This window comes from Pelmatolapia mariae, linkage group LG22 (assembly GCF_036321145.2).
Source record: "Pelmatolapia mariae isolate MD_Pm_ZW linkage group LG22, Pm_UMD_F_2, whole genome shotgun sequence".
Taxonomy (NCBI): Eukaryota; Metazoa; Chordata; class Actinopteri; order Cichliformes; family Cichlidae; genus Pelmatolapia; species Pelmatolapia mariae.
In genome coordinates this window covers 32,692,133-32,707,062 of record NC_086245.2, presented here as the reverse complement: position 1 = coordinate 32,707,062, position 14,930 = coordinate 32,692,133, and the positions used below count along the sequence as shown (strand labels likewise).

At 39.4% G+C, this 14,930-nt stretch overlaps 1 protein-coding gene across 1 annotated transcript; it reads left to right on the top strand.

Moving 5' to 3' along the window:
- The first annotated feature begins 5,991 nt into the window (after positions 1–5,991).
- Positions 5,992–7,839, top strand: sdhaf3 (succinate dehydrogenase complex assembly factor 3). The gene is made up of 2 exons (XM_065469941.1): positions 5,992–6,295; positions 7,079–7,839. Exons 1-2 carry the CDS (start codon positions 6,119–6,121, stop codon positions 7,271–7,273), a joined length of 372 nt encoding a protein of 123 aa, XP_065326013.1. The 5' UTR covers positions 5,992–6,118; the 3' UTR covers positions 7,274–7,839.
- Positions 7,840–14,930: the final 7,091 nt, after the last annotated feature.

The window sequence follows — 14,930 nt, the reverse complement described above, 5'->3', positions numbered from 1 at the left end:
AATGATGGGAGCATAGAAACTAAAGTGAAGACCTGTAATATAAACACATATTGGTTGTTTGGGTGCAGAACAACTGTTCTCTGAACAGTTCTAATAATGGATTGCATTTATAGTGCTTTTCGAGGCCCTCAAAGCGCTTTACAATTCCACTATTCATTCACTCTCACTGCCATATCGTGCCATCGGCCCCTCTGGCCAACACCAGTAGGTGGTAGGTGAAGTGTCTTGCCCAAGGACACAATGACTAAGACAGACAGAGAGCACCTTTCTAAAACCCAAGGTCACCTTACAAAGAGAAAAAGATATCAATAAAACAGTACATTAAAATACAAAAAACAAAAAGAAACCCCTAAATAAACACGATTTGACAGCAAGTAAGATCTGTATTAACCCTGGAGAACCCATGGGGTCAGAGCCGACCCCATTGGTTTTCTAGGGAAACCATGGGGTCAAATTTGACCCCATGGGTTCTCCAGGGTTAAAGCGAGTAGGGCAGTTTAAACAGGTGTATATATATATATAAATAAAAATTCCCCGCTCGCCCCTGCGGGCGGTCAATCCTTCAAGCTCAGGTCCTGTACCAGAGACCTGGGAGCTTGAGGGTATATATGTGTGTACATATATATATATATATATATATATATATACATTTCTTAAGACTGAAGGAAGTGAGTTCCAGAGCCGAGGAGCAGAGCGACGGAAAGCTCTGTTCCCCATAGTGATGACACGAGCAGAAGGAACAACAAGATGAGTGGCAGACGAAGATCTGAGAGAGCAGGAAACAGTGGTGATATGAAGCAGATCACAGAGATGAGGGGCAAGGTTATGGATGCACTTACATATGAGATCTAAGATTTTAAAGTTTATCCTAGCTTTTATGGGCAACCAGTGAAGCTGTTGAAGAAATGGGATAATATGGTCTCTTAAGGGAGTACGAGTTATGACCCGAGCTGCAGAATTCTGAAGAAGTTGAATTTTATGGAGGGACTTATTGGGGAGACCAAATAAGAGGGAGTTGCAATAATCGATCCGGGAAGTAATAAGACTATGGATGAGGATGGCAGCAGCATGGGGAGTAAGGAAGGGACGAAGTCGGTTAATGTTACGTAAGTGATAGTATGCAGAAAGGGTTATGTAATTGATGTTAATGAAATGAGAGCGTACTGTCAAATATGACACCCAAACTCAAACCCATAAGTATTTGGACAGCGATTCAGATTTTTGTAGTTTTGACAATCAAGTCAAAATTGGTTAAAATGTGGTTGTGGTTGAAATATTTTAGCATTAACATCATATGATGTTCCGGCTTTGACAGCACTTTGAGTCAGCTTTTTGGCATCAGGCACACGCACAGAAAACCTACAACCTGGACTTCATGCAGGGGCGAGTGGCAAGGTGATGTTTGACTCTGTGTCTTCTGCTTCACCCTGTAATCTCTTTCTCCTTTAACCCACAATTCAAATCATCCCAAAGGACTCACATAGAGTTGTTAAGAAGGACATTTGTAACTAGTAATATTTAAGAAGAGTAAAGTTCATCTGCATATTTTAATACAACTTCTGGAGACTTACTGTAGATTTTTCTCTGTGTAAAACAAACAGTGGTGGATGAAAGACCTACAAAATTTGCTTTTCTTCATGAGTTTGTTCATCAGGTTCTTTGGTGAAGGACTCCTGCAAGCTTTTGTCCCAGTAAAGGTTTTAATGGTGATCACAGGAAGTTTGCTAGAAGCACGTTTTTCTTCCACTCAGCCTGAGCTCACGTCTCTGTAACGGCTCCTCCTCTTTGCTGCGTGTAAATAGACTCCAGCTCCATGTTAAACTGTGCCAGAGTCATCATCACTGCTGCTGTTGTGTTATTAATGTTTTTGTTTAAAACTGGCAGCTGCATGGCCAAATTTTGTCAGACTTTCTGTTCACACGCTTTTGGGTCAGGTGGTGGGGGAGGATGCTGGACAGACCTGGCACACCCAAATGTATTGTGAGGGTGTGCTGGGAATGCCTAGCAGAGGCCCCAGTTCAGGAAATCTTCAACTTCCACCTCCGAAAGAAGTTCAACAGGGAGGGAGTGAGGGAGGCTTAGGACATTGAGTCAGAATGGACAATGTTTTGCACCTCCATACCTGAGGCTCTCAACCTCCCTTTGATCTACGTCCCTACCCAGACCTATGGGCATATGCTTTGGGTAGTGATTGAAAGAACAAGACTGCGGATACAAGCAGCAGAAATGTTCCTTCACCTAAGGGTGACTGGCTTCTGGCTGGCTCAGAGTAGAGCTGCTGCACGTCCACGTCAAAAAGAGCCAGTTGAGGTGGGCACCTCCCAGTTGAGGTTTTCCAGGCATGTTCCACCGGGAGGAGGCCCCAGAGACCCAGGACACGCTGGAGTTCCCCTGGGTAAACTGGAGCAGGTGGCTGGGGACAGGGAGGTCTGGATTCTTTGCTTAGGCTGCTCTCCCTGTGACCTGGCTGCAGATAAGTGGAAGAAAATGGATGGATGGAATTATTGTTTGTTTGTATTAAATTTACAGTATTTTTTTTGGCAACAGTGTATTAATGCAGCTTGATTGTCATTCTTTTTTCCTTTTTTTTTGTTTTTTCCTTTTCTGAAAATGATCATGGGAAGCTGCAATAATGCTCCCCAGGAGCCAGAGGCAGACAGATCCAGGAGATCCGGGTCATCCGCAGCCCCCAGGACTACTGAAAACATAACAGTACATCTCAGCAACAACTGCACATCTAATCCCAGCAGGAAAATGAGGGAGGGCACCCACGGCCAAATTGTGTGAGAGAGATAACAAGGAGCCGACCAGAGGCCAGCCGCCCTGGCACAACCTGAGAACAGGGCACCAGGTGCTCAAATAACCACCCAGCGTCCAGCAGCACCCAAACCACCACTGGACCTTCGTCCCGGGCAGGGTGTATGAAACAGGGATGCAGGAAGACACACCCCCCCCCCCCCCCCCCCCCACGCCACTCATTGTTGAAAGTGATATCTTGAGTGGGTCTGTTGGTGAGTGTGAGTGTATAAAGTGTACTGGATGAGTATGACAGTGTGCTATTAAAGTTGGGGGGGAGGGGTCGTTGACATGAGATGTGTCGCAGTAAATGTGTTGTTTGAGCTAGAGACTTTACTTGTGACTTAACTATAAATACTTTTAATACTGATCATATCAAATACAGAGTTATGGGAAACTTAAACTTAGTTTCAAAATAATTAAATATGACAGCACGGTGGTTAGCACTGTTGCCGCACAGCAAGAAGGTCCTGAGTTCAATTCCAATATCAGGCCGGGGTCTTTCTGTGTGGAGTTTGCATGTTCTCCCCGTGTTTGCGTGGGTTCCCTCCGGGTACTCCGGCTTCCTCCCACCGTCCAAAGACATGCAGCTTGTGGGGATAGGTTAATTGGATAATCCAAATTGCCACTAGGTGTGAATGTGAGTGTGAATGGTTGTCTGTCCCTGTGTGTTAGCCCTGCGACAGACTGGTGACCTGTCCAGGGTGTACCCCGCCTCTCGCCCTATGACAGCTGGGATAGGCTCCAGCGCCCCCCGCGACCCTGAAAAGGATAAGCGGAAGCGAATGGATGGATGGATGGATCTTGGTTTAAGGTTATTGCTATTTTAAATTGTGTAACATATAAATAGAAAATTTTAATTAGATAATATTTAAAATATTATTAAATAACCCCAGCTAAAATATGGTGCTATACATGGTCCAAAACTGGGCTGATTTAACTGCATCATAAGAAGTGTTTTTACTAATTTTTTAAATCATACTTACATACAGTGTTCATATTTATTAAGTGTTGTACTAGAAGTCTCTTAAGTTCAAAGATAATAAAACGTAATATGATTAAGTTGCATTCAATTTGTATCAAGCAAATGTAAAAATCTTAATGTCTTGATGCATGATCAATCATCCAGGTCAGTAAATCCCAAAGGTTGATTCTGTTCATCTGGACGTTTTCAGTGGGAGAAATGTTTCGTCACTCATCCAAGTGACTTCTTCAGAATATTATGTAACCGCAAATTATGTTTTTTTAAATTTAGTTGAACTTCAAATGTTTATGTCAGTGGATAAACATTTAGTATTGGCCACTCATAAATCATGTTATTCCTAGTACTGTGTATTCACTAAGGACTAAGTCTGATTTGCTCAATTAAAGACTCAGAATGCTAGTGTGCATTATATAATTATTCATAGGTTTCAGACACATACCCGACTCACTACCCTACCCTAAAGTAATGTTTTTTTCATCTATCCATGGAGGAAAAATTAAGATATGAAGAGAAATTTTGGGGACTTGTGATCCATATTCTGGTCTGGCAGCTGTATTTAAATCCCTGAAAGAGGTGACTTTTACTTACAGTTCTGCAGTGTGTTTAAAACAGCTGCATTTCACTGGACAGCAATGGGTTAAAATAATCGTGTGTGATCTTACAGGACAGAAGTATTTGTCAGAACAAATTATTTGTTGTGTACAGTTGAGTACTCGTCCACATAATGAAATTACCATTAAAATATGATAGCTGATGATATGGTTTTTGTTTTGTTTGTTTTTTGCATTCTTGGTTTATTGCAATGAATAAAGATCAGTAAGTAACAGCTTCCAGAACAATGAAAGGCCAAGGCTGGACTAGTAGAAGTGTCAGTCAGGTTTTATCTGACAGCAAGATAATGACCCAAAACATAAGTCCAAGCTATGCTGGAACTGCATCAGGAAAAAAAGAACAAGACGGTAAGCTTGAAAGTATGGAGTGGCCATCACAGTCTCCAGACTTAAACCCCCATTGAGCTGGTTTGGGATGAACTGGACATAAGAATGAAAGCAAAGCAACCTACAAGGTCCACATTTATGGGAACTTCTGCAACAGATTTGGGAAAAACTTTCTAAAGAATATTTGATTTCTATTGTAGAAAGAATGCCACGGGTGTGTTCAGTTGTTATATCTGCAAGAGGTGGCTACTTTGACGAGTCAAAAGTTTAGAATATATTTTGGTCTATAAATTGATTCCATTACTTCTTTTTTGAACTCGAATTGCTTATTGTTTATTGCTTATTCTTTTCATTTCAGAGTGCAATGAGACATTAAACTGCATAATTTTCAATAAAAACTTAGCAGTAGAGTATGTGTGTACATGTCCCCAAATTTCAGTTATATGAGAGATTTATAATTGTGAGGAAGATTTTTACCTTTTTAAGCCTTTGGTTTGATAATAGAGACACTGAGGACAATCTGATGATATTTACTCAGTGAAAACTCTAACTCCTCGAAATGTATCGCAATCAAATTAATTTCCAAGTCTTTGAGGCTAAGTTCCTTCAAATCCAGCTGTCAAGTGATATTCAACTCTATTCAACTTTTTTTGATCTCTGTTTAGCAAGAACTGCAGTGGATTGAAGAGGCTGATAGAAAAGCTAAACACAGTCACTACAGTGATTTTAATGAGAGTCATTTGGAGGAAACTGAAAAATAATCATGTCTTTTGTATCTCTAGCCAGGAATTCAAAGAGAGGCATATTTTGTAAATTGAAGATGGGACCTAAACTATATGTCATCCATGTTTGTACGTAGACATAAAAGCTTAAATGCCCAAAACTGAAATAACAACAAGAAAAATAATTTCTGGGACTTGATCAAATGAGAATAAATAATGTTTTTTTGGACTGCCTATAAAGAAACGTACACACACACACAAATCATCAAATTACAGAAAGATGATAAGAGTTTTCTCATAGCAGACTTTTCATGATACAACAAAGAATCAGCCACACTGGCTGCTGATCTTGCTTGCTTCTCTCTTTCATAATCAAACGTGAATTTTTTTTAAGTTTTCATTTTGATGAAATAATTTTTTTTTTTAAGTTAAGAGATGAAAATACTTTCCAATAAAAAGTTTTTTCGGCTGAAATAGTCTACTGTACCCAGGAGGGGGCGAAAATGCGCCAGTCAACTACTTTGTTGACTAAACGAAGAAGACCAATTTCCGGACTTGAGTTGAATAATTGTACTTGGGAATGTTGTGGTCTGGTACTGTGTGCTGTGTATCGCGGTTGTCCTTTATTTATTTATTTGTTTAATCCTGCCGTGTTAGATACGGTTTCTGTGCACTTGATGGCGGTGTGCGCTCACGTCTCCAGAGTCCGTTCACTTTACAAGAGAATTTTGGTCCTGCACCGCTTCCTGCCCATAGAGCTCCGAGTCCTTGGTGACCAATATGTGAAGGACGAGTTTAGTAGACATAAGAGTGCAGAACCCAAGGAGGTCAAGAGCTTCATGACAGAGTGGGAGGTAAGGTGGGTCACGGCGGTCAAGCCAGCCGCGGCTAGACTTTTGATGCACTATATTTCAGATATTACGGTACAGGTGTCTTCTTTATCCTGCAGATTTTCACCATTTTACTGCATAGTCCAACAGACATTTGGTTATATTTGCAATTAGAATAAATCATTAAGAAGAGACAGAAAATGACATAATATGAAATAATTTGTCTTCTCACAGAACGTGTATTTAAAAAAAATAAAATAAAAGGCTGAAATGCCATTTTTGAACTGCAGTTACCAGAATACGGTGCTATAACTATTTCACTTACTCGGGGTGATCTCCTCTCGACCTCTGGTGACTTATGACCTGTGACCTTGAGCTCAAGGATCTCAAGCATAGCAAAAAATGCATCATGAATATCCGTTACTGCTTAAGAACATTTAAATACATGTCATTTGACTAATATTACTGCTTTTCCTCATTTTCCTACACCACTGGATGCTGTTTTAGCAATGATTTGATGGTTAGTAGTTATTTAGCGTGATTTAAATTAGATCCTAATCCAAAGAAACAATAAAAAATATATGAAACATTTCTCACTGATTCAAAAAGGAAGACAGGATTTCAGATCATTTGAATATAGTTATTCTCAATAAAGATTTATTCCATTCATGTTAATGTATATATTTCACTTCATGGCAATAAAAATAGCAGCCACAATGTTTAATAAGTGTGTGGGAGAGCAGATGCTGAATGCTCAAACCTGATGCAATCTATGTTTGTTTCCTTCATCCCCAATCTCCCTTGCAGAACTACAAGAACACTCTGCAGACTCAGGTTCTGGAGTCAGTTGGGGAAAGATACAACTCAGTAAAGTTTGGAGACAACTTGTCACAGAAAAAGCTCAATGAATTCCAGGATGAACAGATCGGCCAACTGTATGAACTCATGGTGGAAGCCACCAAATCCAAAAGACAGTTTGACATACAAGAGGACAGGAAGTGAAGCTGCAGGCCAGAGAGCGGTGCTTGGACAGAAAGAAAAAAACAAACAACATATGATTATGATGAATTTAAACCTGTGAGTGCTTTAGGTAAAGGGTGGTGCTCACAGTAGTCTTTTAAGAATATTTGATTACGTTAAAATGCTGTGTATTAATTCTGTGTTGCTTTGTGTGACCCTTTTTTTTGGTGCAAATAAAAGTGATGTCATGCTCCTCCTGAAGTACATTAGCACACTATAAATATAAGCATAATGGTCATTTCACATCCAGTCGTATCACAGTACGGCTGTTCAGTGACCGTTTGCATTTTGCCCTGCATTTCTTCAGCAGTTTTTGCCCTTTAAAATCTCTAGACAGCTCTTAATGTCTGCCACGTAAATGTGATCCAGCATGTTTAGAGTAGGGTCATCTACTCATTGGAGGGTCAGTGTTTTAGTCCTCAATTGTCCTTGGGCAAAATACTGAATCCTAAATTCTTCCCAGTTCATCTTTCAGAGTTGTGAGTGTGAATGTTAGATTTTTCACAAGTGCTAAAAGGGATAGAATAAAGTGATGTATTAAAGTCTATTTGTGTGAATATGAAAATGTGGCTTGTAGGATCAAATTCTTTGAGTGCTTAGTAAGACTAGAAAAATGCTATATAAATATTACTACATTTGCTGTAGCACTATTAATTTAGTTGCACTAGGTTTGTCTTTATCCAAATTGGTATCTCTAATAGAAACTAAGCAGTTTTCTTGTTTATCTCTTAAATATTTTGAACATCTGTGACACAGCACAGAAAAAGCAACCCAAGGATGTAGACTGAGACAGCCAAGCAATCAAGACAAGCGTAACTTTTTAATCCCAAAAAGTTGATTCTGTTCATCTGGAGGTTTTCAGTGAGAGAAATGTTTCCTCACTTATCCAAGTGAATTCTTTAGTCTCAGCTGACTGCAGGTTTCCCCAGCTTTATAAAACATACCTTTGCACAATTACTGAAACTATCACCACTGGCGAACAATGGGCTGTGAGATCAGTTTTTACTCCAAGGTTCCTCACAGTGTTACTGGAAGCCAAGGTAATGCCATTCAGAGTAAGCATCTGGTTAGATGTTATATTTGTAACATTTTTATGGCCGAGTACAATAACCTCAGTTTTATCTGAATTTAGAAGCAGAAAATTAGAGGCCATCCAGGTCTTTCCTGCATTTTAACTAATTGGTGTATTTTATCTGGCTTCATGAATAGATAAAGTTAGGTGTCACCTGCATAGCACGAAATGTAATGCTATGGCTTCTGATGATACTGCCTAAGGAAAACATTTATTATGTAAACAGAATTGGTTCTAGCACTGAACCCTGTGGAACTCTATAATTAACATTAGTGTGTGAAGAAGACTCTCCATTTACATGAACAAATCTATTAGGTAGATATGATTCAAACCACTGCAGTGCAGTACCTGTAATACCTACAGCGTGCTCTAATTGCTCTGATAGGATATTATGGTCAACAGTATTGAACGCTGCACTGAGGTCTAGCAGGACAAGCACAGAGATGAGTCCACTGTCAGAGGCCATAAGATCATTTGTAACCTTCACTAAAGCTGTTTCTGTGCTGTGATGAGCTCTGAAACCTGACTGAAACTCTTCAAATAAGCCATTCCTCTGCAGATGATCTGTTAGCTATTTTACAACTACCCTTTCATAATTTTTGAGATGAAAAGAAGGTTGGAGAGTGGCCTATAATTAGCTAATGGTCAACTGATGGCCTTTTAAGTAATGGTTTAACTACTGCCAGCTGAAGACCTGTGGTACATAGCCTATTAATAAAGATCGGTTGATCATATTTAAGATTGAAACATTAGTTAATGGCAGGACTTCTTTGTGCAGTCTTGCAGGAATGGAGTCTAAAAGACACAGTGATGGTTTGGGGCAGGTGTGTCAAACTCAGTTACACACTTTAGGTCGGATATAAATGTATGCCTGGCTGGATGTGGCCTGCGGGCCTTGAGTTTGACACATTTGGTTTAGAAGAAGTTATTGCTAATTCAGAAAGATCAATTGAAGACAAGAAGAGTCTAAATAAATGTCAGTAGTATTGAAAGAAGCTGTACATAATGTTACCCCTGGGAGATGGCTATGAGAACTTTCTCTAAATGTTAAATACTATTTATCATGCAGCCGTAGAACGAACTCATTATACACATAAAACAAAATCTATACGTGACTCGGATCTTTACACATACCTAAAAGACAAAATGCAGCAGCAAAATCAGTCGACACACACAGCAGTAGGCCTCTCTTCATAAGATAACATAAGAAGAACTTTATTTATCCCAAGGGAAATTCTTTTGTCATACACATGCTCAATGCAGCAAGAGAGACAGAGGAACAGAGGAATAAGATATACAATATATACAATAAGAATATATTAGTAGTATACAGTAATATACAGTAGGATAGTGCAAAATATAATATCAAATAACTCTAACAAAGTAACAATATAACTATATCCTGAAAAATAAATAGTTTAGCTATCAGTGCAGGTGATTCTAAAAAGTGACATAGTATATTGTGCAACTGAATTAAAGAGAGTAGCAGCGTATGATGAGGAGATGAAACAAACAATCGATAAAATACTGTTGGGTGATATTGCACGGTCTGAATGGGAACAGAATAACTTTGGTATTAATCCTCAGGAAAATCACCTACAGAGTGAGGAAGAGTTGTACAGTCCTATTGCCACCCGTACGAAGGATTTCCTGTGGCGGTCAGTTCTGCATTTCGGGGCAATGAGTCTTTTGCTGCGTGTACTCCGATAGTCCATCATGGAGGCGTGCATGGGGTGAGAGGGGTTGTCCATGATACAAAGAAGCTTTTTTTAGCATTCATCCCAGTTAAGCACAAGTGAAAAACACATAAATGGGTGGTATAATCGATAGATGGCAGTTTTGATTGCTGTTTTTCTCATTCAAAGTAATCAAAAGCACTTTGGGGACCTTTAGCCTCAAGAACTAATACTTAGTAAAGCAAAATACACCAAATGTAAGGAGCTACAGAGAATGTGCCTTACCAGTGTGGAGTCCATGCAATCTGGCTGGGAACCCCCACACATGCAACATGCTTAATAGCAGTGTCCCACTGGAAACAACAGTGACATGTGGACCCTTAGTATTAAAAAAAATTCTATTTAAATAGTAAAAAATAAAATCTATACAATGCAGTTTTGAGAAAGTTCACCGTGACTCACTCAGTACATTATATCTCAGCTACACCTGCCGTCCTGAATCCTCCGGACTCTGAAAAGAACAAGGATAGGACATCTTGGCTTCTCACTTCACCTCTCCACCAAACATTCACCTGGATGCATGCTTCCAGAATCACTGCTCTTAAAATTTCAAAAGTAAGAAAATCTGCCATGTTTACTCCTTAAAAAAATATCCTCCTAACTTACCTGTTCAAATTCAGTGGAGTAATACGCTTCTCCTCTCTTACAGAGATCAATCCTCTGTGATTACCTGTGTCCAGTGTTAAATATAATCTTTATTCTGATTAATCAGCTATTGTGTGTATGACACAATATGACAATATATAATAATAGAACAACACTAAATGGAATATGTAAGCAACACAAAAAAATGGCAATAATGTTAATAGCTGTCATTGCCACTATTATCGTCTTTTCTTTTAGCATAGCTATTTGTAGAAAAATTAATAATTCAAATATTGGATTGTGTTAAGGATTATAATAACAACCAGCAACAACAATAATGGCATTGGTAACAAGCCAAGAAGAAAGAACAGGATGAGTGATTAATATTAATAGTGGATAACTGATTTAAGTTAAATATTAGATATTCCAGAAAATGTTTCCACCAGGCTTTTGTTGTATGTCTGACCAAGTAATATATGATGGGTGAAGATGGATCCATTTGAGTATGTACTGCAATTGATTTGCCAAAGAATAATGGCAAAAATGAGTTCTAGGACTCTTTGTGTTTTTGGTTTTTGTATAGTTGCCAGTTTTACTCATGGGTGTCTTGTTTTTCAAGTAGAATGTTGAGATGACTGAATCTAGAGGAGCGAACCAGCTCATTGCTGGATGGGTCGTAATTATAGAAAATAAGTACAGCGTAGGCTTGTAGTCAAGACCGCCTAAACCGAGACCAAGACAAGACCAAGACCGAGACCAAGACCGAGACCAAGTCGAGACGAGACCAAGACAGAGACAAAAAGTCTTTAAACTGCAGCCAGATGCTGCTTTGTTTACGGGTGTCAGGCATATTCATGTGTTATTGCGATGCACTCGCACAGCCCTCCTCACCGCTGTCTACTGTCTCACTCACTTACTGAGAGGACAGACGCATGCTCCACTTGACTGTCGTGTCTCTCACCCTCTCTGTTTTTCACATAATGATATTATCCTATATCCTCGCATGTGATTGGCCACAATATGGAGGGATTGGAGCATAGCTGAGCCACTGTGTGAGAGCTGAGCAGCGAAAGGAAATTAAGTGAGGAGCCGGCTCTCGCTCAATGGGAGTCGACTCTTCTGATTCACTACAAAGCACTCTCTAAGCACGGCTCTTAGAGCTGATGCTTTTGAAATGACTGAAAGATTTATTAGGCTGTGTTTTGAGTTTTGTTCAAAAAAGAATGACTTCATATAGGAAAAAAATATATATCACATATGCAGGACACCTTAAACTAGTTTTTTAATTAAGCAGCAAGGCAGAACAAAATCAAGGCCGTATCAAGACACAGGGACTAAACCCCGATTCAACCAGACCCAGAACTGATCCAGAATTGAAACAGGACTACAACAGTTCAAAATCAGGACTACTAAGGACTTAACCAAGACAGAACCAGAATCAAAACTAGATGATAGTAGCACTAAAAATCATCATAGACCTGCACTCGCCTCTGTCAGTGCGCCCCAGGGCAGCTGTGGCTACAATGTAGCTTGCCATCACCAGTGTGTGAATGTGTGTGTGAATGGGTGGATGACTGAATGTAGTGTAAAGCGCTTTGGGGTCCTTAGGCACTAAGTAAAGCGCTATACAAATACAGGCCATTTACCATTTACCACTACACTTATTTTTCAATTCTACTAAAGTACACTATTTAGATTCAGAAAAGTTTATATAATTATTTAGCCTTGTTGTGCAAACAAGCCTGCATAACTTAATAAATATAGAATTTGAAAAGTAACAAATGGTATCTAAAAAGATACACTAGGTCAGTGGTTCCCAAACTTTTTTTGCTAGGCCCCCCTTTGTTTTACAAGAAAATATTGCTGCCCCCCCCCCCCCCCCTCCTGCGCACGCACGCGCACAAACACATCCTCCAACCACACACACCCATATTTTGCTCCATTGCGGTTTATTTCACACCTCAAACATTTAGTAAACAATTAAGCAAATACAAGTAAACTGCAATAAATTACAGGTAGTAATAAAATAAACTACTAACTCTGTTACGCTACGTCCACACCTACACGGGTATTTTTGAAAACGCAGCTGTTTCTATGCCTTTGGACCTTTCGTCCACACGTAAACGGCGTTTCAAATCACCGAAAACTGAGATTTTTTTAAAATGCCGTTTTTTGCGTTTACATGTGGACGAGGAATACAGAGTTCGTCACGCAACGTCAAAGGTATGTGCCTTTTTTCACGTCACGCTGTGGGCCACGTTTCTGTTTACATGAGATGAATTGCAGAATGGCAGATAGAGACAAAATACTGTTAATCTGACTATCTGCAGGTTTTACACGCTTACATATACACATGCAGTTACTGTCCCTCCGTTTAGAAAGGCAGAGGCATCACGGTGTGATTATTTTACGTGTAGTTGTTTTTTTCCTGTGTAATAATATTCAACAATACATTTGAATATTGTTGAATATTATTGCTACATACATGCTATCAATACATTTTTCAAAAAATGCCTCTCTGTGCAAAATGGGTTCAAAAACATAAACAACTGTGGGATACTGTTTGTCCGTGATTTGAACCGGGGGACAAATCGTGGCAGGATCAGCCTGATATTATTTGTATCCCGCTGTAACTTTACTGTATAAAGAGCTAACATCTCCAAAATGTCAGGAGTAGTTAGTCATTACAACAAGTATTTGGGAACTAAAAATCAAGAATGTGGGATACTGTTTGTCCGTGATTTGAAGAGCCCAGCACTGCTCCCGACGCAGGGAAAACCAATTCTGCAGGGGAGACCTACCTCGGCACTTGTGCAGGTGAAGCCAAAGGGCAGATATGCTTCATCATATTTTCTAGTCTTTGGCTTAGAATGAAGTTGGTTTGGAAACATATTCAGCAATGCTTCATCTCCTGCTTTGCGTTTGTGTGGGCGCCCCGTGCTAGCAGTGTCCAAGCGTTTTTTCCCCCCCTCTTCATACCGCGCCCCCCCTGCAATGGCTCTGCGCCCTCCGGGCCCCACACTTTGGGAAGGTCTGCACTAGGTAATAGATACATGTTCTGATGAGTTTTGGCAAACAACCATTTGACTAACATGTCTGTCTCACCTGGCTCTTGTTCCATCTCCCTCTCTGCTCCTCTCTCTCCCTCTTTGTACTGACAATCAAGCCAAACACCAACATCATCAAATATACAGTTGAAACCAGATATTTACATACTCTTCAGATAAAACACAAACACTTTTTTAATTGTAACATCAAATCAGACTAAATGTTTATTTTTTTTAGATTGATAAATATAAAAAATATATTTGTTAAATTTAAGAGTAAAGAGATCAATTATATATATTTCTTAATTCTAAATGACACCCAAATTGTATTCAAAATTGAGCCACACTTATGGAGGTTCACAATTCTTTTCCTGGTGTTTTGGTTGATTTCTCTTGATTTTAACATGTCAAAGAAACAGGCTCTGTGTTTTGGGGGTGCCTTATATGCATCCACAGGTGTGCCACCAATTTACTCACATGGACTCTACTAACCTATCAGAAGCTTCTTAAGCTCAGAATGGAATCGTCTGGAGTTTTCTTATTAATTAACATTAAACTTAGTATATATATACTCCTAAATTTGATGAAAGTGATAAAAAAATAGACAGCTCTCTCTCTCTCTCTTTATTCTGACATTTAACTAATTCAAAAGATATTTCAATATTTATTTATCTAAAACAAAACAAGTTTACTCTAAATTCATGTTTAACAGTAAAAAGTGTTTTTTCCCTAAAGTGTATGTAAATATCTGGTTTCAACTGTGAATATACAGCTGTGTATTGAAATTCCTCTTGTTTTGCATAGAAATATACTGAACAACATACAAAGCATAATATATAAATATATAATTGTCAGAAGAACAGAGCTCGGATCATACCAAAATTAGGGGGAATTTACGACTGTGCGCTATGTGCTTCAAATATTGTGTGTAGTTTTTGTTTTATACAGTTGTCAGTCAGGCATCTAACTATGAAACAAATTACACTCCAAAAGACCCCGGGCTTCTGAAAAAATGACCCGGGCTTAAGCTCAGTAAGGCACCCCCCGCTCCGCCGATGGTTGACTCCAAATCTCCCGACCACTATGTCGATCTGAGAAAGCAAGACCGAGACAGCGAGACCAAGACAAGAGCAAGACCAAAGTCCGTCGAGACCAAGACAAGACCAAGACCACGTAAAAGTGGTCTCGAGAGCAACACC